Source organism: Clytia hemisphaerica, unplaced genomic scaffold (genome assembly GCF_902728285.1).
Source record: "Clytia hemisphaerica strain Z4C2 unplaced genomic scaffold, Clytia hemisphaerica genome assembly, whole genome shotgun sequence".
NCBI classification, from domain to species: domain Eukaryota; kingdom Metazoa; phylum Cnidaria; class Hydrozoa; order Leptothecata; family Clytiidae; genus Clytia; species Clytia hemisphaerica.
This window is the reverse complement of record NW_027103927.1, coordinates 117,341-144,996: the sequence shown is the minus strand read 5'-3', so window position 1 is coordinate 144,996 and position 27,656 is coordinate 117,341. Positions and strand designations below refer to the sequence as shown.

At 37.8% G+C, this 27,656-nt stretch overlaps 1 protein-coding gene across 8 annotated transcripts; it reads left to right on the top strand.

The window, feature by feature from the left end:
• The first annotated feature begins 278 nt into the window (after positions 1–278).
• Positions 279–27,656, top strand: LOC136809725 (sarcolemmal membrane-associated protein-like). Of its 8 annotated transcripts, none has more exons than XM_067066265.1 (32): positions 279–526; positions 787–934; positions 1,227–1,290; positions 1,508–1,547; positions 1,657–1,710; positions 2,084–2,179; positions 2,407–2,478; positions 2,618–2,695; positions 2,923–2,985; positions 3,209–3,307; positions 12,183–12,257; positions 12,534–12,608; positions 13,562–13,619; positions 13,865–13,900; positions 15,383–15,415; positions 15,811–15,870; positions 16,198–16,254; positions 16,580–16,645; positions 17,229–17,285; positions 17,559–17,624; positions 17,898–17,960; positions 18,857–18,892; positions 19,186–19,227; positions 19,948–20,073; positions 20,472–20,534; positions 21,022–21,168; positions 21,371–21,446; positions 22,169–22,226; positions 22,558–22,602; positions 23,200–23,244; positions 26,384–26,491; positions 27,231–27,469. In XM_067066265.1, the coding sequence occupies exons 1-32, from the start codon at positions 344–346 to the stop codon at positions 27,369–27,371; spliced, it is 2,430 nt and encodes an 809-aa protein (XP_066922366.1). In that variant the 5' UTR covers positions 279–343; the 3' UTR covers positions 27,372–27,469. The 8 variants fall into 8 exon arrangements, with proteins under 8 accessions (XP_066922366.1, XP_066922365.1, XP_066922368.1 ...); XM_067066264.1 differs by having other exon boundaries at positions 16,577–16,645; XM_067066267.1 differs by lacking the exon at positions 20,472–20,534 and having other exon boundaries at positions 16,577–16,645; positions 27,231–27,656.

The following is a 27,656-nucleotide window of genomic DNA, read 5'->3' as shown; positions in this document are numbered from 1 at the left end:
AAAGGAGAAAGATTGCCCTTCCGTGTGACAGAAGATCTTACGAAAAGTGAAAGGAAGACAATCAAAGAGTGGTGTATGAAAGCCCAAGAAATGAACACGTCACTAAAGGATGCAAACTTTAAATTCAAAGTCAGGGGGAGCCCTAGGAAAAAACTCTATCTTAAGAAAATTGTAAACCGAACAAAGAGCGGTTCTTAGAGGCCCATGTGCTCGCACGGTGGCCTGCGAACTTGTATAGCGTTATTATTATTATTATTATTATTTAACTCTCATTTTAGATATAACTTTATAAACAAATTCTATTTTTCCTTGCTTGGTTGTAAGACTAATATGACATGATGAAATGGCTGCACTTATTGCACCAAGACCAAATTCGCATCCCTTTCAAGAAAGGCAGCTATCACTCAAGGAACCAATAAAGATTGGAAGAGCAGTTGCAAAGGCCAAAGCAACACAAAATAATGGCATCTTCGATTGTCGTGTTCTTTCCCGAAACCATGCTATGCTCTGGTATGAAAATGGAAAGGTAAGGCACCCTTATCTTGATGATGATGCAAGAATTTAAGGAAATCCAGAGTAACCGGTAGCCCTTGAAAACTCATTAAAAATTTGTTTTTAATTCAACCTCCCATACTGTACTCCATGCCTTAATTTGAAGAAGGAAACAATCTCTAAATATTGTGTAGTTTTCCAGGAATTTGGAAGGTAATGCAGGAGTAAATTGGACCATGTAAAATCACATTTTGAAAAAGCTTTTAAATCAATCTTGTGCTTTGTTTTTCATAGTTCTTCCTCCAAGATACAAAAAGCAGCAATGGAACATTTGTCAATGGCGTTCGATTGAGCCGTGGGGCTGAGGAAAGTGAGCCCTGTGAAATCAAGTCTGGTGATATTTTACAATTCGGTGTTGAAGTTGTTGAAAATACAAAAAATGGTATGTCTACACTTTGAAACAACACATTTATGTTATGCTCAATATTGATCTCATGTCCTGGTAACAACTCTGATAGGAGACCTAGTCTATTGTAATTGAATATTATTCATTGTTAATCAGCTTTCCTAAAATTTCAACATAATGTATTCCTGTTACAAAATTCAGTTTATAGACAGGTATGAATTTGAAAGCATATTAGTATTATTTACTGCTCCATAACGATTTCTTATCAATGTTCATTTTCACCATAGATCATAGCATTGCATTTAGATCTCTATTTCTTTAATTTTAGTGACACACGGATGCATCATAGGGCTTGCAACGCTTTTTCATGAAGATGGAACTGAAGCAACTGGGTACACTTTTGAAGTTTTGATAAAGTCTTTTTGCTAATGTTACTTGCCGAAATATCGTTGTAAATTTATAAAAAAATTCCTATAAACTGTTTTATTGACTGTTATATTTTTTTGAATGAAAAAATAAAGACACTATATCAAGAATCGACCTTCTCCGGCAAAAGCAGAATCTTTATTATACTATGCTTGAACATTGAATTTTTTTTTCTTTATTCAGGGCAAATGAGGAACCCCAAAGTGTACTATCCTTGGCCTCTGTAAGTATAAAGATATTGGCAAGTATCATGATCATTTTCAGGGAAATCTTGTCATAAGCACTGCAAAATCTTATTTTATAGAATTAATTGAAGTTCTCTTTATTTTTAGGGTGATAAACCTATCCAACCAAAAGAACTGTGGCAATTATCCCAGTTTCTTCAGGTAATCTTGTTGTCTGAGTAAAGTTTTCTTCACATAATTTCTTTGCTTCTTAATTTTCATTGAACACTTGTATAACAAAACACCATTTCAAAAACAAAATTTTACACGGTTATAAAATTTTTTGAATTTGGTGTTGGTGAGAGTGCTTCAAGTCCTCTTTACTTGGTGGATTGACATTTGTTTATAACATACAATCAGTAAATTAATTTTGAACATTCTTTTAATCGTAAGATTATTTAATATTTTATTTATTTCTAGGCAAACTTGAAAAAGGCATTTAAGAGGTCGAAATATCGTTTCAAAAAAATGTGTTATGTTTTATTTTGATTTGGTCACAAGGCTCTTTCTTTATGTTTGACTTATTTATTTCTAGGATGCCTTACATCGTGAGCAGATGCTTGAAAACAAACTAGCAACTTTGCAAAGAATGATTTCCAATTCTCATGCAGCATCAGACGACACATTCCAGGTTAACTAATTTCTACAGTTTTTGAGATACTTTCCCATTCCACCATTATTACGCAGTGAAATCCTTAGCTTTTTTGTGGCTGTTATACAGGGCGTTCTAGTATCATTTGGTGTCCTCAACAGTGGTTATTACGACATTATTATGACAGAACCTTTTTGTTTTGTTTGGTTGCTTCTGTAATATACAATAAATTTTGATTCTTCTTGAAACTTCTTTTTCATTTGTAGGGCTTCATACAAGAGGATAAAGTCTTATCAAGGCTGGAAACTCTGGAGAATCAATTGGAACTCGTCTCACAGGTACGAAGGTTTTGGTATCAAGAATAAACTACAACACAATAAATCGTTTCAATAATATCATTATAGAAATGGACGTTTAATATGGAGCTTAATTAACCCTTTATGTGAACAGTTTAACTTTATCTTGTCGACTTTTCAGGAATTGCCAGAGGATGAGCCTCAAACACAACTCATGGCATATCAAGATGAAAGACTTGAATACGAATCAGCTGCTAAGGTTTGTATTTGTCTCTCACTTTCTTCTACAGAAGATGTCTTGAATTGTTTTTACTTGTTTTTGTTTGTGATTATAAACGTCTTAAACGTCTTAAGAAATTATTTTTTTTAAATTTTTTAATTGAGTTCTTCTGGTTAAAAATTGAATATTCTTATAGATGGTAATAGATCTTATATAATTCTTATGGACAAATTTTAATATATCAAGTTGAAATGTAAACTTTTCAGGAAACGCTGCAGAAAATCCTACAAGAGAAGATAGAAGTACTACAGAAATGCTCTGATCTTGAGGTAAAGTCATAATTGTCGGAAGTCAGTCAGTGTATTAATTACCTGTTTCTGAGATTCCATCAAGTTATCGTTGCTACCTTTTGTATATCTTTAATACAAGTTGGGAAAAGATTCACTTCAAAAATTTATAACTTCGAATATTTTAACAGTGTTTGGTTAACAACCAACACTAAGCATTTAAATATTTTTGCCAGCCTTATATTGAATACAATTTTTTCTTCAGCGACTTTTGAGTAACACAGAGGACGAATGCACATTTTTACGAAACACTTGGGAAAAATCAAAAGAAGAATTAGGGACGTTAATGGAAAGACACACACAGGTTTTATGTTTTTCTCAAATTTCATATCTTCAAATTTCGTATCTTCAAATGTCAATTAGTACTAGTAATCGTATGGTTTGGAGTGCAATTAACGATTAATCACGAGTAACAAAGGAGAAAATAGTAATTTGCACGAGTCCGAAGGACGAGTGCAAATTACGGTATTTTCTCCTTTGTTACGAGTGATTAATCGTTAATTGCACGACAAAACATACGATTCCGAGGTAGTCGTCAATAAATAATCATTTTCTAACTTTTATATTTTTGTAAACATTCGAAAACCTCCTTTTTTTCTTTTGTTTAAAAAGAAAACATTGCAGTGTAATTTTTCTTTGTTTTCAATTAAAAGAAGCTATTGTAACGTAAAATTTCTTTGTTCTTTTTTATATTGAAGAAAAAAATGTCTTTGTTTTTTATTATATAGTAAAAAAAAGTCTCTGACACAGGACTTGGGAGAGAAAAGAATAAGGGGACAAAAGTGTCCCCCCGCCGAAGAGTGCAAAAAGTGGTAATAGTGCAATTAACGATTAATCGCACTCCTCTAAACCAATCAGATTCGAGTAATTTTGCACGGCTGACGATTACAATTGGAATTCTAACTTTTAATTGATTTGACTTTAATAGAATTGGAATAGAATTTAAACTTTAGCTCATCCTAAAAAATCTTCGAATATATAGCAAATGATATTCTCTAGGGTCATTATGTATAAAACTGCGTAACAATAGAAAAGCTACACTTATAATTTCACGGGAATTACGTCATTCCCCAAGTGGATCAACGAAATTGACCAATTAAGAATTTATTGGGAGCTAAGTTGCGTACCCGGGGGGGGTACTAGGGCAAGATGGGTTACGGGGATGCTCCGCTGGTCAGGGTACCTTTTTTGACCTCCACGAGTCCCAGGTAGGGTCGCAAAAACACCAAAATAGAAAAATCAGTCCCCCGTAGGGTGCCTATTTTTGGAAAATTTGGGGAAAAAGTAGAAAATCTGAGAAAATTTTGGAATTTCAGTCCCATTCAGGGTCACTTTTTTCGCAAATTTCGAGTCCCACGTAGGGTCCATTTTTCGAACGTCAGCGGAGCACCCCCGTCGGTCGACAAGGGTAGTACCCCCCCCCCGGGGTTGCGTAACAGTCCCCTCCTTGAAAGGACATATCTTTCAACATTATGGCATCCAATCAAGCAACATCGGCCAAACAATCCATGTTCAGAATGTCAGTTCTACATTAACACAAGGTTCACCATCACCCTCATGGTGTATAAACGTTTATCAATCGGAGAGTTCCAACGGAGCCAGCTTTCGTATTGGCCGAACATACGTCCCGTCCTTGGTGCCAATCTCGACCGTTCTGGTTCTACCGTCGTCGCTCGTCACAAGTCGTTCGATCCTCGCTAACTGCCACGTTCCTCTCGTCATTTGTTGTTCGTCCGAATAGAGCACGAGCTGCCCCATCTTAAGTTCATCATGTACGTCCGTAGTCCATTTGTTCCTCGTCGTAAGTGTTGGTAGGTACTCCCCCTGCCAACGTCCCCAGAATTGGTTTGTGATCGCTTGTACTTGTCTCCAACGTTTTCTGAATGTCATCTCATTTTCGTAAATGACGCAAGGTTGAAGGTTGTTGCTCGCTCGTCCAATCAGAAAATGGCTTGGTGTAAGAGGTTCAAGATCGTTAACATCGTCACTAAGGTGTGTAAGAGGACGACTGTTAACAAGTGCTTCGACTTCGGTGAATACAGTAATCAGAGTAAAATCGCTTACCGATTGGTCCGCAAGTATCACTTTAAGGCTCGTCTTCACACTCCGAACTAATCTTTCCCACGCTCCACCCATGTGGGGTGCGTTTGGAGGATTGAACTTCCAGGTGATTGACCTCCTCCTCATTGACTGATCAATCTTCATTTGATCCATTCGCTCAAGCTCTCGTTTGAGTTCGTTGGTGGCACCTTGAAAATTTGTCCCGCAATCGGAACGAATGACATCTGGGTTGCCTCTACGATTTATGAACCTTTCAAGTACATTGATGAAATCGTCCGTGCTCAATGAAGGTGCAACTTCAAGGTGAACTGCCCTTGTCGTCAGGCAGGTGAAGATACATCCCCATCGTTTGATGCGACTTCTCAGGATCTTGACTTCAATTGGACCAAAAAAGTCGACCCCCGTCTGGAAAAATGGTGGCGTTGACGTCTTGATCCTAGATCAGCCATCTTAACTTCCATTGGTGATGACTTGTGCCGTTGACAAGTAACGCACTGACGAGTCACAGCATTGACGATTGATTTCCCTTTAGTTATCCAGAATTCCTGCCTCAAGAGGGACAGGAGGTGTTGTTTCCCTGGGTGATGATTGATTTTGTGATAGTGACGCACGAGAAGCTTTACAGCTGGATGTATCCCAGAAAGGATGATTTGATGTTTTGATGCGAATGGGAGTGTGCTATTCTTCAATCTTCCACCGACCCTGAGAATACTTTCATTGTCTAGGAAAGGGTCGAGCCTCATAAGTGGACCCCTTTTCTTCTTTGCAAGGTGGCTTGTTTTTGTTACGGATGCTTCTTGGAGTGCATCCTTCGTCTTTGTTGGTGTTAGGGAAGCTGCCTTCCTTGATTGCTTCCTTCATCTCTGCTGTTGTTGGTGAGGCTGGGTGGCAGACTTCGTCGGGCACGTCCTTCGACTCTGTTGTTGTTGTGGTTGAAGAAGCTTGCTTGTAGTTTTCTTGAAATACCTCCTGCTGGATTAGTTTCAGAACTTCGTTGCATCCTTGTCTCTCTTCGTATGTTGTTAAGCTTCTCTCTTGCTGGGGTTTCTTATCCAGCTCCTTTGCTGGGGTCAATGTGTCTTGGGATGCTTTTCCTTGTGCTTTCTTCTTGAGTTGAAGTCGAATTATCCAGGCAATTGTCCTGGTCAACCTCGCCCACTTTGAAAATCGTGTGTAGTCGATCATCGGTCTCTCAGTTTTGATGTTTAGATTCATTGTCTCCTTTTTAATTTCCTCATCATCTGGGTCGATATCAGGGATAGTTGTCTCTCCCCAAGATTCTTCTGGCCTGTAGAGGATTTCTGGTCCCTTGAACCAGATGGGATCTGATGTCAGCCGGTGAATATTTGTTTCTCTTGTTCCCAAGTCAGATGGGTTTTGCTTCCCTGGGATGTGGTGCCACTGATCGGGTTCTGACTTCTCTCTTATTTCGAAGACCCTGTTGCTTACGAAAACTTTGAATCTCTTGCTGTCATTTGAAATATACTGGAGGTTAAGGGTGGAATCCGTCCAGAAGTGGATGGCACTGAAAGTCATCTCCGCTTCATCGACGATTGTTTGATGCAAACGTACAGCCATCACTGCACCTTGGAGCTCGAGCCTTGGCAAGGTAATCTTCTTAAGTGGGGCAACACGAGACTTCGCCATCAGTAAGTGACACGTCACTCCTCCTCCTCGATTGACTCTCACGTAGCTACAAGCCGAGAAGGCTTTTTCGGAACCATCACAGAAAGTGTGGAGTTGAAGCTCGTAACCATTGATGTCGAGAGAGCGAGGTACCTCGATAGTACCGATCTGGCGCAGTTCCTCGAGCCATCGATTCCACTCCTTTGCGAGATTATCATCGATTGAATCATCCCAGGAGTACTTTGCTCTCCAGAGTTCTTGTAGTATCAATCTTGCCTTCAAGGTGAATGGCGTTAGTAGGCCCAAAGGATCGTAGACGGTCGAGGTTGTCTTTAGTATCCCTCTTTTGGTGTTATTAGCAGAAGGTTCGACCGAATGGAAGTAGAAACAATCTTTGGTCAGGTTCCAGCGGACGCCAAGAGCACGTGAAACCGCTGGCTTATCGTCGATTTTAAGAGAGGTGATGTTTTCCTTTGCCCTTCTTTCTTCAGGGATATTTTTCAGGAAGTCGGCCGAGTTGCTATTGAACTTCGTAACTCTGAAGCCTCTATTGTCTAGAAGCCGGATCAGGGGGAGGAATGTTTTGTTTACCTCTTCTGTTGTTTGTACTGACTTCAATAGATCGTCGACGTAAAACGATTTAAGCACCGTCTTTATTACTCTATCTGAGAAATCTTGTTGTTGATCGAAAGCGAGGCGGAGCAGCAAGTGGAATCGGTTGCTCCAAAGATATGAACCAACATCTTGTAGTGTTCGGGTGGCGATTTTGAGTTGGGATCATTTCTCCAAAGGAAGCGAACAGCGTCTGTATCTCCCTCGTTTAAGTGGACTCTGTGGAACATGGCTTCGATGTCAGCCGTAACAGCAACCTTATATCTTCGGAATCGCAAAAGAATGCCAATCAAGCTGTTTAGGAGGTTAGGACCTGTGAACAGACTCTTATTGAGGCTGGTACCCGCAACTTCTGCCGCAGCATCAAAGACGGTTCGTATCTTTCCCGGTTTATGAGGTTCTATAACGCCATGATGTGGGAGATACCATGTTCTGTCCGTGCGTTCCTCTACTTCAGAAACCTCGAGTCTTCGGGCATAGCCTTTCTCTAGGTAACTTGAGATGTTGTTCTGGTACATTCTGAAGAAATCAGAGTCATTCCTCAGGCGTTTGGACAAACTGTTGAGGCGTCGTTCAGCTTGTGCATAGTTGTTCGGAAGTTTGACTGATCCTTTCCATAACATTGGAACTACGTAATGACCATCCTTTACAACAGTCTCTTCATCTAATCTCTCTATGGCTTGACGGTCTTGGATCGACAATGGTCTAGTTTCTTGTATCTTGGTGCCAAACGATTCTGTTTCCCAGAAGTCTCTCACAAGTCTGTCGAGTGAATCTTCCTCATCCATTCGAAGATGTGCTGTCAAAACCTTTTTGGTTTTGGCTCCTCCCTTGTCGTAGCTTCCTATCAAGGACCATCCGAATGGTGTCTTTGAAGCATGTGGCAAACCGTGACCTCCAAACTTCACTTCAGATGATATTAGAGCCTTTGGAACATCAGCTCCGATCAACATCTCCACTTGGCCTGACGTCACATTTGCTATGTTCAGTCCTTTGATATACTGCCATTCTCTGCTCTCTGCTATGTCATTTGGTATTGCTTGGCTTGGCATGCGGAACTTCGAATCTTCGATGGAATGGACGCTCTCCACCTCTGCTCTGAACCCTTTGTCCGCCGAAGATATTGATATATTCAGAGTCTTGACCCTGATGTCTTCGTGATCCTTTATAGTGCTGATCTTTATCGTCTCCATACGTCCCCTGAGCCCCAACTTGTTACAAAGACTCTTCTTGATCAGCGTACACTGGCTGCCACTATCTAAGAGAGCATATGTGGTGACCCATTGCCGATGCTTGTTCAGTATCATCACAGGGACGATCTGGAGAGAAAAACGTGCTGCCCGATTCCAGTCGCCGATATTAGTTTCCCCTCTGAATGAGAGAGTCCGGAGGCTGTCCTCGCTCTCTGACTTCTTCCTTTGAAGCTTGGTCTGGGTCTGTGTGAACCTGAGGCTGCTTTTGTTCTCCATTCCCTCTCTTCAGAACTTGGTCTGAGTTCTTGGACAAGGCTTTGTGGAGCCAAGTGTGATGTCTTCTGTTGCAATTGGGTGCAGAACAATTCCTTCTTACCATGCAATCTCTAACACCATGTCCTTTCTGGAGACAGTTGAAGCATAAGAGTTTCGACTTTACTGTCTCGAGTTTCCCTTGCGGCGATTTCCTTTTGAATTCCTCACATTGGTATATCTTGTGGTTCTCGCCGCAGTGCGAGCAGACAATTTTCCTCTCATCATCTCTATCGTTCCCTCCAACATGGCCATTGAACTTTGATTTCTTAGGTGAAGGCAAGTATGGGTCTTTGGCTGCCATGATTCTGTCTTGTAGCCATCTTCCGACGTGACATAAATTTGGCTCCTCCTTCTTTCTTATTCTGAAAGAATGCTCCGCCCATTTAAGCAAGTAACGATCAGGGAGGCGCCGGAGCGTTTGACGTAACACCGAAGTACTGTGGATGTCTGCAATGTAGTTCATCTTCTTCAGTGTATTGACACATTCTGACAGCGAGTAGTAAAAGTCGGTCATAGTCTCTGCGTCATCAGATAGTTGGGAACCGTTTGTCACCTTCTTGATGGTTGCTTGTGCGACTATGGAGGGATTGCCAAACATATATTTGAGTCTTTGGAGTGAGTCGATGTACCCTTGTGAATCGTTAGGGTAACCGCCTACCGCCCTGAGAGGTTCTCCAGTGAGATGTTGCACAAGGTAAGTTCTATTCTGAAAGCTGTCAAGGTAGAGTTGACGATGCACCATGTCGTAGAAACTCGAGATGAAGGTCACCCACCGGTCTGCACTGCCATCAAACTGTGGTATGATCTGAGTAGGCAGTCTTTGTTGTATTAACATTTGCATCTGGATATCACAACTTTGGGACAATGGTTGGACGTTCAAGTTCTCGAGGTTCAGCTCATCTATCCATGAATCGATGGATCTCTCCCCTTCTTGGGTGACTGATTGCCGAACTGATCCCCTATTATCATTCGTCTGACAACGCTCGTCTCGATGTCTTTCGTTGGTTTGGTTGACCCGAGATCGATTGTACTTATTGATTGTGGCTGGGAAAGGAGTAGCATCTGGGTTGAGTCTATCCTTGGGAGGGTATTTATCAATAATATATGTACTTTGTAGGCAACGATTAGGAAGGGGGTCCCTCCATTCCTGAGGGCTCCTTTTGAACTTTACTTCTCTTGATGTTGACTCAAGGTGATGGGTTTGCCCCCTCGTCCCATCGTATGTTTGATATCTTGTTCCTTCGGACACGTCTGCTGCTTCGGACACGATTAGTCTTTTGGACGTATCGTCCGGGGTTCTTACTTCGTGTTCTCCGGATACATGAGGTTTAGTTTCGTTATTTTGAAGTCGTGTTAGGTTCGCTTCAAGTAAATTTTCCTTTCCAGGTTCCGGGGACCGGTTTTCGGGGTCATTCCTTCTGGGTGAGTTGCTTCCGTATTCATTCATGGCCTGCGTATCCCGGACTTCCGCATTCTCAGGATCTCTGTTTCCTGTTGTCTGGGTCATAGTGTTGTTGGAGTGGGCCGGCTAAATATATAACTTCGAGAATGCTTCAATGACACTATTGTTGTCTGCTTCAGATCCTTCGAGCTTTTCTGCATCCTCGAAAAATTGGATACTTTGTCTCCAGGATTCGATTCTCGCCTTTTGAGTTTCAGCAGAACATAGTGATGAAGGAGTATCATTTTCTCTGTCGACGAAGTATTGCTCAATGTTCGCCAAACAGTCGTTCACCCTTATGGATAGGTCATCTATCCATCGGTCATTGAATTCCAGATGTCCGTCGGTCAAGAGTAGCATGAAGTCCTCATGTCTTTCGATAGCGGTCAGTTTCTCTTGCTGCAAGGTATCTTTCAGAAATCGCAGCTTTGTTCGACTTCCCCGCGACGCGACATGGGTTTCTATTTCTTGAATCATTTTCCCGATGGAATATTTTTTCCCGTTTCTCTTGCGCTTCGCTTGGGAGATTTGACGCTCGATACTAGAGGCCATAATAGTGGATATGAGGATATTCTTGACGATATTCTAATGTCTCGGTAACGATTCGGATTGGTTCAGTATGATTTGTATGGGCTCTGTGCGACCCTTGCGTATGTTGGATAGGTGAACGTTGTATCAAGTGTGATCTGCGATCAGGTTTGATTTTTAGTATGTCGATGTTTGTTAAGGCCCCTGGGCGGTGATGCGCGCGCGGGGGTGTAAGCTGGTGGCGGGCGACGATAGTTGCAGTGTTTGCGGAATAGGCGGAGCGGTTGGGAATGAGGACGGTGTTTGTAGCGGGCGGGAGGGTGGTTTAAGACAGTTATTCAAACTGATCAGAGGTAGAAACCAGGCCCAATAGTGGTCGGATAACTCCGTGCGGGTCAGGTCAGACAGTTCAAACGGTCAGACGTTAGGACGTTACTCAAACTGGTCAGAAGAGGAAACCAGGCCAGATAGCGGTCGGATGGCTCCGTCCGGATCAGGTCAAACGGTTCAAATGGTCAGACGTTAATAAGAGCCAGACAGGACAGAGACTGAAACGGTTTATCAACAGACAGGCCAAACAGAAACCAGGTCCCAGTATTCAATGAGCCACGCCAGAGTTTCCCGTGCCACAAGAACAATTCTGTGTTGCCCTTCTTGATGTCCTCTCTTGAGTTCTTGACAGGAAAACGCCACAACTATAAAAGTAACCACAACCATAAATTAAAAAAAACAGACAATTTCTTCTTCTTCAATTTCTTCTTCTTTAAAATGCTTCTGATGAGTTATTGTTAAGTGGACTTCGTCCCAGGAGGTCAGTGAATTATGGACAATATCAATAGCTATGTTTATTGTATAATATCTTCTATATGTAGTCGATAAATTAGTAACAATTCATAATCTCGTAGATGAATATAATCGGTAGTAAAGTATCTCTGTAAAGTAACTCTGTAAAGTATCTCTGTAAAGTATCAATCAATTCGGTTTGTAGTAAAGCTCAGTGAAGTATCAGTCAAAGTATTTACTTTATATAATGTGACATCTCATGAGTCAGCCTTTTCCTTTACATACATGTCCTCTCTCTATTGATGTAAATCATAACTCATCCTGACGAGCAGAATGATCTCTAAAAAATCTACGAATATATAGCAAATGATATTCTCTAGGGTCATTATGTATAAAACTGCGTAACAATAGAAAAGCTACACTTATAATTTCACGGGAATTACGTCATTCCCCAAGTGGATCAACGAAATTGACCAATTAAGAATTTATTGGGAGCTAAGTTGCGTAACACCTCCTAATAATTTTCCTTTTCATTTTTCTCCTCCAAAAGCAATGAAACTATGAATCGGTTCTCACCATAAAGTGTGAAAGACTAAAAGTTTATTGTCCTTTCACTGCAGCTAATGGACGAATTGAAACAAGTCAAAGAAGATATGACCACAGCTGAACAAAAACATGAAACTACCCAACAACAGGTTCATTATGCATTCATCTAAGAGTCTATCAGCTTCAGAAAATTGCTCTGTATACATTTATTTGTTCACCAAAAGTCAATAATAATAGCCCTAACTACCTTCAGATTCCCATGCTTCCTGGACCAGATAATCTTATACATATAAAGGATAATCTAATCTTGAAAATACAACAGCCTCCATACCTTCTGAAAACAACCCCTTGTTTATATTTCCCATCTTGTAACCAGCATAAGTAATCAATCCTCTCAATATCTTTCATCTCAATATCTTTCATAGACGATATCAGAAAAGAAAGAACTTAAAGGTCAATTAGAAGATGCAGAAAAACGTGGAAGCTCTTTAGCTGTAGAGGTAAGTGGAACCCAAATGATTCTTAGTAGGTTTAAGGAGTCACAAGTATAGTGTTCCAATACCTTCACTCGAGCGTTGTATGAAATTTCGAGTCTCTAATTAATGGTTTTTATCACTATTTCTCTATCCTATGAGCAACAATCTCTGTTGCAGGGTCCACTCAGGGTCTTGGGCATATTTCTCAGCTTTATTTTACCTTATTCAATTACTCTTAACCTTTCTCTAGTTTTTAACAAACTCGTGTCCTTTTTGGACCTACCTGGAGGTCCTATAAATTAACCCTTGTCCGTTCGTTCGTCCGTCCGTTCCTCTGTTGCCAGCTTTTCTCAAGATTGGATCATTTGGCACAAAGAGAAAAAAAATTTCCGGCCGAAAATGCCGGAAAAACTGTTTCTTTGACATTTTTCTCGAGATTTTATCATTAATTAGTTTTTGCTGATTTTTTGCTCAAAGATGCGTATTAAAAATGTCCATGGCCGTGTCCGATTTTAGAGAAAAGTTTTTTTCCGGCCGAAAATGGCGGAAATATGCCGGACATCGCCGTTCTTACATAATTTCATTGGGCTTTTTCCTAATAGTTCTTCGTTTTTTTTTCACACAAAAACATTACTGATAACAATGCCCAGCGTGATTCAATTGTCAATAAAACTGATTTTTGCAACTGGAACTTTTTATTTCTTTTTTCCCTACTCCCCTTCCCTCTCCCCCATCAACAATCAATGATGAAATTTAATCCGCTATATGCATTTTCGCTAAACGCTATATTTTCTGACTGATTGTTTTCATTTTTCTCCTTATTGCTATCTAACTTTCATCATCAGGTAGGTCTTCAGCATCTAGCTTGTTCTCCTTATTGCTATCTAGCTTTTATCATCAGGTAGGTCCATTCAGCTTGTTTTATTTCTATGAATTACAAACCCATTGACAAAAGAAATTGCACTTTTTCACTGCAGGTGGAATCACTGCAAGCTGAATGTGATTTTACAAAGCAACAGCTACAAGCCATGAAAGGTGTATTTCATCACATTGTGTTTGAAAATCTCTACATACAAATTGACTACAAAATAAGGAATGTTGCTTTTTAGCCTAGTCTAGTACCTCTGGGAATATTACTTAGTGCTATTAAGCAAGGAGAAACACCATTATATTTGCTCTGTAGTATTTTTTGTAATAGTTGCTAGTAAGTGTTTAATTTATAGTGATATGAAAACAATCAATCACAATAACCAAATATTTTATTTTCATTTTTTCACCAGAACGTTTAGAGACAAAGCAGAAGGAAGAAGAAGAAGGTTTGTGTATTTCAATTTCCCCTTGCATTAAAGGATTCTAATCATTAGCTTAGCTCAAAAGGTTAGAGGTGCCCATCTAAATATCAGACACAACAACCTTTTGCCAACCTTTATGCTGCCAGTCTCCGCGTCATTGAGTTTGAGTAGACCTCTCCTCTACGAGTATATAGTTCTCCTCCGTAATGTATTTTATATTTTTGTATTGCCTTGGTCTTGTCCTTTGTGAATTTAAATATTTTACAAGTGGGATTATTGAGCTGAATGTATGCTGCGAGGACTGTCGAGTTAAAGTGACATGTTTGAGTGTTTTAGTAATTATAAGCTTTCCATGTCCATGCTAACTTACTTGCATATTCTGCTAAGTGTCTGTTTCATTTTCAGTGTGCTTGTTTAGGTTTTCTTTTTGGTTAATGATTTTGTTTTTGTAGGTTTTAAAGGGACATTAAAGTAGTAAAATGTAAACATTGCGCGAACCACGTGTCATCAAAGAGAACAATTAAAATCACGTGTCCAAAACAAACTTGTAAAACAATTGAACAATCAAAATTAGCTATATTTGGTTTGATTTTTTATTTTGACATGTGACATTTGTTTTGATTTTGTATCCGCTGCATACAGTTTGTTTACAAATTTCGCAAGTACTGTTATGTCCCTTTAAAGTTTGTTTGTTCTTAGACGTAGTTTATTAAATTTTAACATTTTATTCTTGCACAGTAACATTGTAGTATTATATCGCTTAGCAATTCATCATTTTGTTATAACATAATTGAATTCAGTCCGCTTATGACAGCAAGAGGAAGATTCAAACCACATCGAGACTGCATGAAATAGATTTTCTTCACAATATACTTCTAGAGGCTCAGATATAAGACAAATGACATCTATGGAGAGTTTGTTTTCCCAGTTTATGGAGATTCATTCCAAACGACAATTCAAAAAATTGTGAAGAATTCGATAGTTGTTGAATCAAGTTGTTGAGAGACAGGCATACACACTTTAAATAGGGATATCGAAGTGATGGACCATTTGAGCAAGTGGAGAAAGCCAAGAATGTTAGCAGACCTTGGGGTGTGAGATAGCTGAACAGTTTGCAGAGTTACCCTTCAAAAAGGCCAGCAGTGCAACATACCAAGACAATCTACTAGAAAGGATGGCAAACAAGTCATCAAGTCATTCGAGACAAATCAGTTTCTAGTGAGAAAGCCGGAAAGAGAGCAAGACTGGAAGTTTTATCCGCAAAAACTGAATTATATGTCCAAAGTATTCCAGCTATGAAGGCTCACCATCAAATGAAATTAAATCTCAAGTCAAGTCTCAATAGATGATAGAAGTTTACGAAAACATCGAGCAAGAAAATGATTTTTAACCAGAATTTGAAAAGATCCCAGAATTCACAATTAGTGGCTGGATACGTTGATACTTCTTATCAACTTCCAGAATTACTGAAAAACATTGTCAAGAATATTTATTTATTTTTCTTAGAAACTGAAAAGCATGATCTTCCTTTTGCATCAGGTACATCATTAACATTATTTGCAAATTATAATTTGTATTTACACTTTTTAGCATTAGGGTATTATTGTGCTCTATAGATATGCTTATTACGTGTTTTTGTAATAAATGGTTTGAGAATCAGCATGCTTGTGTAATTTTAAACAAATGTTTTAAGAGTGTAATGCTCACCAAAAAAAGGTTAATATTTTATTCAATATGTTAATTTTTGCTCGTTAGGTACTGTTTTTGGAAATTATATGTATTTTTGAAAATGGCATTTCACAAGTCAATTATTAATTTTGTGCGATCTGGTTTTATCTCGTCTTTATGCAAAGCTATGTCAAAACATATACTTGTTTCTTAACCTCGTCTTATTATGGCTATTATTTAAACTCATTCATTTGTACTTGTATTAGACCATGCAACTTTGGAAAAAGATGTCAAGAATAAAACAGCTTTGATCCGATCTTTAAAAGGTAAGTGTTGATAGTTTCCATAATTCGAACAACAAGGGGTGTGGGACCAATAAGCGTTCGAGTTTCGGAGAGTGTAAAAGATGTAAACTTGTGAAACGGAATAGCTTTCGAATCTCATAGGATCGAAAAAAACTTTCGCCATTGTATGGAGACGTCCTCAGTGATTTTAATTTCGGACTGGAGAGAGAACTACCTGCCCCTCCAAGACTTCAACAACCTTAGTTGATCAATTTATATCTGTTAATACATTTTTGTACCGATTCTTTACTGGAATTCTGAAATTTTCGGAGCTAAACATACACAATATCTTCTAACTTTCTCTCTTAGAACAAATAGCAGAAATGCAAGCAAAATATGAAATGGAACAACTCAATAAGTCAACAGGTGATTGTTTCTTGGCCTTTCTTACTATCTTGATGTCGTAAGAATGGTATAGGATTTAATCATTTTATCCTACTTATCAAGCTAGCAATTAGACAATATAAAAATTCTGAATGCATGGCAAGGTTCTTTAAAAGTCTCTCTATTGGGACTTTGTTTTGACTTCCAATAGAATCGAGTTTGCTTTACATTTTCTTTAATTGTTGTTTTTCTTTAATTTCCATTTTGAATTTGAAGCTCTCGTCATCTTTCAAATAGGAGAAGAGACAAAAAATGAAATCTTATTGCTAAATTCTGATTTTCTTTTTTTGTTTTCCGCCATCAGCAGATGACAAGAATGATGATTTCAACGAACATTTAGAGATCAGCTGCACACAAATCAAAGAGCTAGACGGTGAGGAAGCTTCCAGAAGAATTTCTTAATGAACGAAAACTTATGATCAGCAGAGAACATTGGAAAATATCATAGTTTCTTTTCATTGGTGGTCACTGATAGTTTGAAAGGATTTCTATAAGACTCGTTGAAGTTTATTTATTGAAAAACCCTTTAAAAGCCTTTTGTAAATACCAATAAGGTCTCAGAAAAGACTTATGGTGGCCTTTATAGGTTATGATTGTAAAGGTATCTATGAGAGTCAAAGGTGTAATTGACAAATATGCTCTACATGAAGAGGGGGGTTGTACTTTTACGGTGTGACGGGATTGGCCCTTTTTTAGTACGGTATTACGGGATTTGACGAAAAAAGAAACGGGAAAACGGTATTTTAAAATCAGACGGTGACGGTATTTAGGTACATTTTTGCCCTGTACAAGCCGGTGTGACGGTGTTATTATATTTTCAATTTTCAGGATTCCGGGATTCAGCAAAAAATTTGACGGGAAAACGGTATTTTGAACCCCTACAACCCCCCCTGAAGATGCTATTTTGTTCGCTTAGAAACTCCCAACTTCTTAACATTTCTTCTTTTCTTGTGTAGGTGTTCTTCAGTCGGTTGCCGTTACGTTGAATACATGGTCTGATGGCCTGATGGCAGGTATGTGATATCGTTTGCTAGCATTTAAAGCATGCTGAAAAAGAAAAACGAAATAACTAGCACAGAAACATTGAAGTTTTGTATCATTATTTGTCATCATAATTATTTACATAATAGTTAATCAATTTTTTAGCAAATGTAACTGAATCGAGAAAGGGAACCCAAAAAACTTATATAGGCGACTGTTTGGAGAAAATAGTCTTGTGTGTTTATGGTGTTCCTGTGTGTTCATCTCGCAGCGAAAATATGCAAAAACTTTGTGTTCATTTTCAGGTGTGGAAACCAGTACATCATTTCATTACAGCGAAATCCAAACCACAACAAATCAAAACAAGGAAGGTATCAAGGACAATTGTTGTTTCTCTTTCATTTGAAGAATTGTTAGGATATTAGTCCACGTGCATTTTGTCGGGTCAAGCTGGAGTTTTTACAAGTTCTTTGATGACTCTGTTGGTCGCGTCATCCCTATTGTTTAAAAATAACCAATCAGTTAAGCATCTTGTAAAAACTCCAGCTCATCCCATTTTGTCAATGAAAATCATTTTTGATAATTCATTTTAATATAAAAGGACAAGATCAGTTTTACAGGAACATTTTATTTCTTTTGTTTAGACTGTATTGTCAATCAACAAAAAGCCATTATGGCGTGCTCGGAATTCCTTAATAATGTAAAGAGTGAGTTATAATTTCTTAGGTATCATATAATTTTATAAGTTTGTGTGATTTCTTTCGCGAGGGGAAAGAACATGTATGCGAGTATTTACTCCATTTGGTTTTGATTATTTTTCTTTACTTTCTGTCTTCAATAGAATTGTTGGGATAAGTTTATTAATGAAAGTCTACAACTAAAGTCGGTGGTGACCCGACTCGAAGGCTTATCTTTTGATGTCTATCTACCTGAAGGTAGGAGAAGGCGCCTCAGATTTTTTTTCTGTCTGCGGACGCAGACCTGAATTAGCAGTCACAGACCTGATTTAGCGGCCGAAGACCTGGATTAAAAACCGAAGACTTGATGCAGCGGTCGAATACCTTTTTTAACGACCGAAGACCTGGATAAAATGAATTGTGTAAATTTGTTATAAATCTTTTTTATAAATTCAATCAAGATTTTTATATGGTTTCAATGGGAAATAGTATCGAAAACAAATAAAGTTAAAAGATTTTAAACTAAAAAGAATGAATATTAATGCCAATAACTCGTCTCGAACTACCCAACTTTCGTCTTGGATACCACTGCACTAACCACTGGACCATCGCAACTGGTGCTTTACCGAGTGGTTCAAGCTAGTTTAACTGACCCTAACTATTCGGCTGGTGACTTACTAAATCCGGTCTTCGGCCGTTGATTCAGATCTTCGGCCGTTGATTCAGGTCTTCGGCCGTTGATTCAGGTCTTCGACCGCTAAAATTAGGTCTGCGTCCGCTGACGGAAAAAACGTTTGCGAGGGAGCCCTTCTTTCTCCCTGGATTCCTCCGCTCACCCTGATACAAAATCAATGGAATAAGCATCACAACCCTCAATACTTTTTGCTTTTCGTAACCGATTTAATAAATCATATTTTCTTTTTCAGAACATTTCGAAGACGTTATCGCTAGAGCACCAATAGGTGAAATATTGTTTTAATTTTCAATAACTCTGTAAAGCTTTTAATATGATGTTAGTGTGATAGCAGTATAACCGGACACGTGGAATATTGAATCTAAACTAAAGTCTACATATAAACACGGCCTAACTATACAAATCAAAAGAGTGTGTAAAATAAGGACCGTATGATAATAAAGATATCACAAGATTGTTTATCCTTGTCAAAATATTGAAGCCATTGTATTAATTATATTGATTATTGATTAACAACTTTTCCCCAGTTTTAATATTGTATTCTTTTCCCTCTTTTTACAGAACGAGAGCTCAGTCACAATTCAACCGATGAATCGATTAAAGGTATGTTTACTTCTCCAAATGCCAAAATGAAAGACATATGCGTGGGGCAACGCCCGATCACTGCGTAATGTATAGGATGTTATTTTGGCTTGAAAATAATAAGATTGATTGTGACAGAACAACACGAATTAAATCTTACTTCAAGCCTCAGCTCAATTTTGAAGAAAAAAACATGTTAAGAGATCATTTCTTCTCGATGAAAGGTCGACTCCGCTAGAGCTTTCACCGTATTAACTTCCTTACTGATATCAAACACTCTCGAAAGCCAAAAAAAGGGCTATTCCTGGAAAAAGATCTATTCTCACGTTGAGGGGTCATTTCTTTTTCAGGAACGGTCAACCCCCTTAGAAGTTTCAGAAACCCGGCATTCCATGTATTTTCATCTCCGGAATAGACCAATAATCTCCCCCTCAGTTTTTTCTCGCAACTTGGTCTCATTCTCCCATAGTTTGAATTTTTGCTCACCATATTGTACAAGTACTCTTAGGTGCCAAATAAACGGGGGGGGGGGGGTTCGAATAAACGGGGGGGGGGTTGGAAAAATTTTTCAAATCAAATAAACGGGGGGGGGACCTAATTACCGGGGGGGACCTAATTACCGGGGGGTTGGAAAAAATCGAAAAATTAACAAGCGGGAGGGGGCGTTTATTTGGCACCTAAGAGTAACTGACGGACACAACTTGGTCTCAGTCTCCCATAATGTTTTGTTGCTCACCTTAGCACAACTAACGGATGCACATAACGAGTTAGATGAGGTTCGAAGTCAAATCATGATTCTTGGTGACCAGTTGCTGGAAGAACAAGAAATCAACAAAAGATCAAAAGAACTGGCTGCCTCCCTGCAAAGTAAGAATATACCTGCATTTTATTTATTATCTTAAGTTAGAGTCAACTTTAAAGAAAGTAAATCTTTTTCCATCAGAAATGTAAGACCATTCGTCAAAACGTTCAAAATTAATAGCCTTTTTTTATGTAATGTAGAGAGAAGAAAATTCCTTTGTCAAATAGAACAATCAACTGACAAAACGCGCATTAAAGTGTTTTAATGATTCGTTTAAAAACTGCAATGTTTTGCGAGATGGGCAGCTTTCTTATGATCGTTTCAGACATCAGACCTTATACACTGCCAATCTGGCGTTTCAAGGAAGAATCTTTTTAGTGGAATTTTTCGATTTAGGATTCGAATTGAAAGTGCTAACAGTATACAGGCTCAAATTTTCATTCTTTGCAACTTTATTTTCCAGGAAGATATCTTCAGACACACAGCGAACACCAAGAACTGATAGAGAAATTTAATCAAGTGTTAGGTATCTGATAAAAGACTGTTTAAATCCAGGTTTCTTTTGAATTGGTAGACAGTATATCCGAAGACCTTTCTGTTTTACCCAGTTTGAATCTTATGTTTATTTGTTTTCATTGTTAGTTCGTTAGAAATCCCATCCAGTTTATTTCTTTCTTAGATTTCTTTAGTTGAGCTAGAATATGACAATTGACAAGTTCCATGACAATTGACAAGTTCCAGAAGCCTTTTAAACCCTGGTGAAGAGAATGGGCTCCAGTTTACCCGAAGAAAAAGGGAATTCCATTTAGATTCCATTAGCTGCATGTTTGATAGGCCGAAAATGCGAATTTAAAAATTTTGTGGCAGATTTAATTTCGCCAAAATGGCAAATATTTGCGAAATCGCGAAATTTAATCTCGCGAAAGTTAGTCCTATAAAAGTAAACTGGGACCCAGTCTTCTTACAGGGCTCATATTGATAAGTGTATTCATTTCTACAATAAAATTTTTCAGCGCAACTTTACGAAGCACAACAGCATATGAACATCGAACAACTAGACAAGTCAATGAGCTATCAATCCTTAGAATCCGCGCGGCGATTGGCGGACGAAATGAAGCAACAAGCGTCCGATTATGCAAAGGAGGCAGGACATGGTAGAGGTTTGTGTCCGGAAGAACTATCTTGTTGTATCGGCTGTTTGTTTCTTTTTATTCTTTGTCTCGGAAAGCTACGAAGGCAATTTCTACCACTATTTGGATATTTTTATTAATTTTGAATGTTACAAATATTAAATGGAGTGCCGTCTTAATTTTTGATCGGTCCTTCAATGAAGTTGATTGTCTTCTTCAACCTTCTTTACAGTCACCAATAATAGCCTTCACGAGGAAAACGAAACTCTACAAATGAAGATTGCAAGACTGGAAAATGAATGTAAACTGTAAGTCGGGTTTAATTTGTATTATTATCCATATAGCGGTCATTAAGTAAGCCATTAAAGATTCGAACGGCGGGTGGTATTGAAAGGTTCTATGACTCAAATAGTCATACCAGCGCTGAGAAAACTAAGGCGTCGTGCTTCAGAGGGCTGAAATATCATTAACCGCCCTGGTTATAGAGCGATAACGTCATTTGCGGCCCGCTCGGAACTTTATTGAAGTCGTTGCATTGAAGCGGTGAGACTAAACCGACGTCAGAAAAAAACACTTTTTTGTCATTTGAGGCCCGCTCGCAAGGGTACTCAAAACTTGTTGAAGTCATTGCATTGAAGCGAAAAGACTTGGCTGACGCTAGAAAAAAACGTTGTTTGAATTTTTGATACGGATAATAATAGTAATAGCGTTAAGTTTTCGTTCGTTGTTGTCATTAATTCTGCCCTTGAAGTTTGATTATTAGCCCTCTAGTGCCATTTGCACCCTCCGCTTCGCGAAAATAACAACAACGACCTCAAACTGAACGCCATTGTTATATTAATTGGCAGCATATGGTTGATGAAATATTTTGGCGTTTTTCATTACCCGACCGAGCGAATTCATATCAAGTAAAATTGAAAAAAAAATGGTTCAAACACCGAAAAGTTCCGGGAAAATGAATTCAATCATGAAATTTTAAGTTTTGTTTTAAACCTATGTTTTTATCTTTCTCGAATCTCTCTCTTCATAGATTGAGGCAAGAAAATCAATTACTGTCAAAAGCTCAACCTTCCTCAAGGCCATCATGCGTAAGTCTTTTCACATACTTACAGATTTGCTTCTACTTTTGAAATATTTTTGGAATACTTTTGGAATAAAATTTTTACTTTTAAGTTACAATTGAGAGCGTTCTCTAATCCGACGTTCTCTTATTCTACGCGTTGCATTATTCGATGGTATTGAAAGCCATCGTGAACGAGAAACTCTCTAATTCGATAGTAATTCGATACGCTCCATTGGGCTATTCCAGAAAAAAATGAATATATGGGGGGGTGGAGGAATTGAAATCGACTGTTTTTTCGTTTTTTTGTGATTCGTTCTTTCAAATAGCACTTCTTCACGCATTTTCCTCTTTTGCAGTCTCCTTCACCGCAACGTCACAGATTCGAATCCAATACAAGTACAGTGAGTGTAAACAATTTTTTGGTTTATAACTTCTTATCAAAGCATGAGCATATCTTAAGTCCGTTTGCTTTAAGTGTGCACTATTTTGCTTGCCATCTTCAATCAATTTTAATTCTAACATATTATATACCGAATATCAAAGCGAATTTATGGTACTTGAAGAAGTTGTTATTTTTACATTATGTAAGGGAAGAAATTTTCGCGGAATTTAAGTTCGCGGTTGAGGGAACTTTTTGTTTACAATTCCAAAAAGACCAATTTTAGGGTGATTTTTTAAATCCTGAGAATAATCGTGTTTCGTGGAATTTAATTTCGCGGATTCGTCAAAGAACTGCGAAATTAAATTCTGCGAAAATTTCTTCCCTTAAGGTATGCAAAATCTTGATGTAGTCGTTTATTGAAAGCCGTGTATTTAAAAAGATCTCGAGCAAGCTTCGAAATTCTTACACACTGTTTGTGCTGAGAGGGGTTAAAAGGAACTTCAAGAAGGAGAAAGCTTCATGAAAAATTACAACTACCATACTGTTGCCATTTTCAACACGACAAGTCAGTTTACCAATATGTTTCTTTTTCAAATGAATTCACTTTTCTTTACAGCATGGAGATGATGAAAACACGACATCTACCAGCAATAGTATTACTGTAAGTCTCTTCATTGACATCGCTGGTTTTCATTTCTATATACAATTTTCGTAGACATTGTACATGTTATTCTTCTCACGCATACACACCTCGACATATCTTCGATTCTTTTGCACGTCTTAAGCCCGGTCTCCACTTGCGCGCGCTGCGATCAAACTCTATCTAGCAAAGCTCCCACGCTATTGGTCAAAAGAAAAATGAAGCAATTCCATTGGCGCGATCTGACGTAACGGTTGAAAAAAGTTAAAACGTATTCAACTTTTTTTTCGAGCGCTCGCTACATTTTCATGATGTAATCTTGTTTCCAGGCAAAAAGGATTGAAGCCAAACGGTGTGGTCGCAGCGCGCGTTAGTGGAGACCGGCCTTTACTCTTGATTTATACCTACCATAAAGTGGCAATTTACTCAATTGTTTTAAATATCCAAAAATTTGAGATAGAAATTATGTTTTAGAATTGTGGTTCTTATTGATTTCAGCGTGCTTTATACCTGTAGTGTTTCTCTTGTCTTGAGGCCTTCATTCTAGGATAGCTTGGATGCTTGTTAACCTTTCTCTTGCAATTCAACATCTCATTGGGTTCCCAGCTAGAAGTAACCACAATTTTAAAATATAATTGCTAAACTCTTGAATGACTGCTAATAATTTGGTAGTCTTTTTAAAACTGTTTTTATTATATTTATGTGATATTATTAAATGTTTGAAATAAAGCTATAAGTTAATAATTCACGCACTAAACGATAAACAGATTAAATAAATTTTTAATATTAAAGTAGTGAACGTAACTTATAATAACATGGTCGGATTGCTTGAATGAATGAATGAAAGAACGAATGAATGAATAAATGAATGAATGAATGAGTGGTTGGTTGGTTGCATGAATCGCTAAAATACGATTAAAATGTCGCGGATAGTATAAGATTAAACGATAAAGCGCTTCATAATCATTCCATCGAAAAGCATCTTGGCTATCTTAATATGTTGGCAAGAGAAACACTACCAGGTAACCTCGCTAAGATTTTTGTTCAAATCTTTTCATTGCTTTTTATTTATGTCGTGTACAGGGTGTCCCGTAAAATGTTCTGTGTCAGAACACGACTACAAATAAAAAAATAATCAACTACACAAATGTTTCCAACTTGTAGTCAAATTTTATACAACACTCTTTTTCAGGACACCCTGTAAAATTCTTGTGCTATATTTTCAGAATTTTTTGTCATTTAGGGTCGGCGCAAAATCTGAGAATTTGAAAAATTAGTTGTATTTTATTTTTTCTACCGTAGATCGATGAGAATTGTTCTGTAAAATACAACGATTGGATGGACTGGTTGATTATTGAAGCATTCTGATCCAAGTCGAAATGAATTCTGCCAGCATCATAGTGGCTTCGATCGAAATTGAAAATGCATCTTTGAAGACGAGCTAACAATCTGAAATTTCAAATCTTATCACTCCAACGATGTTAATTGGTCTTGAAAAATATATTTCTTCAAATGCGTTCGATTAAACTGTGTGGATGGTTTGTATTTAATGTGAAAGCCTACTTTGCTTGATTAATTGTAGCTTATGTTTCGTGTTATTTGGTTTTTGGTGTTGCGTATTATCTAACTGTTATTATACAAAATGTGGTATTTTTTTATTGAATTTCAATTAATTTAATTTTTAGAGAGTACACACTTTATTTTTTTAATGAATTCATTTTTCTTAATTATTAGTGGAGATTTTCCTACAAAATCGAAAAATATTTTTATACATAAATCATATCATATTCATACTCTCATATACGTTCAAACTTTTATCTTGCACTGTTGTTTCTTTCTAGCGGAAAAAACCTTCTATCTCATTCAATGTGTCACTCTCTCTTGACGTCAATGCAATGACTTCTTTCGTTCTTAAATAAGTATTTATCTTTGATAATCCAGCCGGACTAGAATATTTCAAAAGTATATAAAAAACATAACCCAAAAATAATCATCTCCTTGGATTTCAAATAAGAATAATAAGGGAATACGTTCGGTGTTACAGGATTATTTCGATGTGTCTTATGCTATCGTATCATTTCAAACCAATTTCATTTTCAATTGGTTATGGGTTGTGTTGAGTTATGTTTTTATTTTATACTTTTCTGCCAACTTTCTGTCCACATTTTTCTTACTCTTGAAATTATAATTTACAGGACATTCATGTAGAAATAACCATAATTGCAACAAGGGTGCTTTACACACGTTCATTTTGTTGGTCGACCCCTGCAATTTTTAAAAAGCTGTTAATGTTTTGGCAGTTTTTGGCTAGCTATTATATTTGAAAGATTTTGTTTCAGCCAAAATAATGGATGGGTGTTAAGCATCTTACAGACACGTCATCAAATTTATTCCGATTTTGACGTCAAATATTTTTTTCATTACATTATTGCACTTCTTTTTTTCTCGTTTTCACTATACGCAACCTTTTTGCTAATCCACTTATCTGCAACACGCAGCTCTTCTTTACCCGTAACCTCATATTTACTGCTTACTGGCGAGATGTGTTTCAGAAATCCTAGTGTTAGTTTTGTAACTTTTTCTACTTTTATCAATTTTACTAAAAACATTATACACAATAAGGAGAAAATATAAATAATATTTGTTAGTTTCCTTTACCTTTTGATCAATCCAATCCAAACCAATCCTTTAGAATCCTTCGCTCAGTGAAGTATACAGTGAAATAACAGAATCACTCAAAAAATTGAGCGAAATATCGAGAAATAAAGAACTAACTTACAATTGGTACACTGTGTTTCGTGCTGTTGCAATCTTCAGCCAATGCAGTGTATTGCAGATTTTATTCAAATACCTTAAGGGAAGAAATTTTCGCCGGACAAATGTTCGCGGAATTTAATTTCGCGGTTTTTTGACAGATCCGTGAAATTAAATTTCGCCAAACACGAATATTCTCAGGATTTAGAAAATCACTTCTAAAATAGGTCTTTTTAGGGCAAAAGAGATCATTTTTGAAACAAAAAATTCTAACCGCGAAAGTTTCTTTTTCCGAGAAATTCTTCCCTTAGGGTAAAATAATTGTAAGTTAGTTCTTTATTTCTCGATACTTGAAGTATGACAGCCCATTTCGCATATTGAAATTATTTTTCTTTCTTCTATCTAGCCTGAAGAACTTCAAGAACAATTGAAGCTAGCAGAGGAGTCGTTAGAGAAATTGACCACTGAGCGAACAGATACGATCGAACGTTTCACGCAGAGACAACAGCAATTGGTACGTACTTTCGTTTTGTGAATACAGTGGAGTTTCTGCGACTCGAGCACGCACGGGGAACGCAAATTTGTTCGAGTAATGGAGTAAGATTTATAAGGCATTGTTAACTTAAGGGACCGGAAAACTGGCCAATGATGTCACTTTCAATGGCAACAGGTGGTCACACCGGGTCACACTTCACAAACTTTGATCTTCTATCTACAAGGAGCAATAATCAAACATAAAATCCCTTGACACTTCTGCACATTGGAGTCCTTTTGGGGACAAAAAGTAGCTACATTTGTCACCATATCTAAGAATCTCGAATGAAAATGAAATGAAAACCTAAGACCCGATGATGGGAGAAGAATCTCTTGATCCGTAATCTCGTAATCCAAGCCACGATAAACTTCCAATATGAAGTCTAAGAATGACTAAACTGAAAACGAAACAAGAGTCAAGGTATAGGTGGAAAATTCAGAATATTAAAATTCAGTCAGCATTTCAAAATTGTTACAATCGGTTTGCCTAAATGGGTTCTTCAAGAAAATATCGGTTCATGGGGAGTAGAGGATAAATTGATTTTCAATGTTCTACTCCTGGATATTTCGCTATATCTCCCGGGTGCGTGTTTCGACCATGAAAAAAACATTAAATCGACACCATGGACATGGCAGTTTTTCACAACTTTTTCAATACCAATGGACTCTAGTGTTACCGCAAAACGTTCATTGAATTTCTTCTTTCATTTCTTTTGCAGATGAATTTCATTACAACCATACTGCTTTTCATGATGATCTTTTTCGTGATGATTTTACTTGGACTCATTGACGTATCACCCGGGGCTCTCCCTCTCCTTGATGAGCACTCATGGAATGAATTTCTTGAACATCTATTCTAAAATCAATCGAGAGGAAGAGCAGTTTTGGAAGTTTTTAAAACGACGAGCGCCATATTCAAAGGAAGCGAGAGTCTGTCAAGTCATTTGGCCCCACATGTTGTCTATCCATGCAGGGAATGCTGGGATATTTGGAAATGTCATGGATGGTTTTTATGATAGAAGAAAGTCAGAATTATCAATCAGTCTTAGTTGTACGGGTTTTAAAATGATAAATATACAAAAGAAGACGAATTAAAAAAGATATAAAATTATAGGCTCACTCTTTTGGAACACAAACCAGGCCAT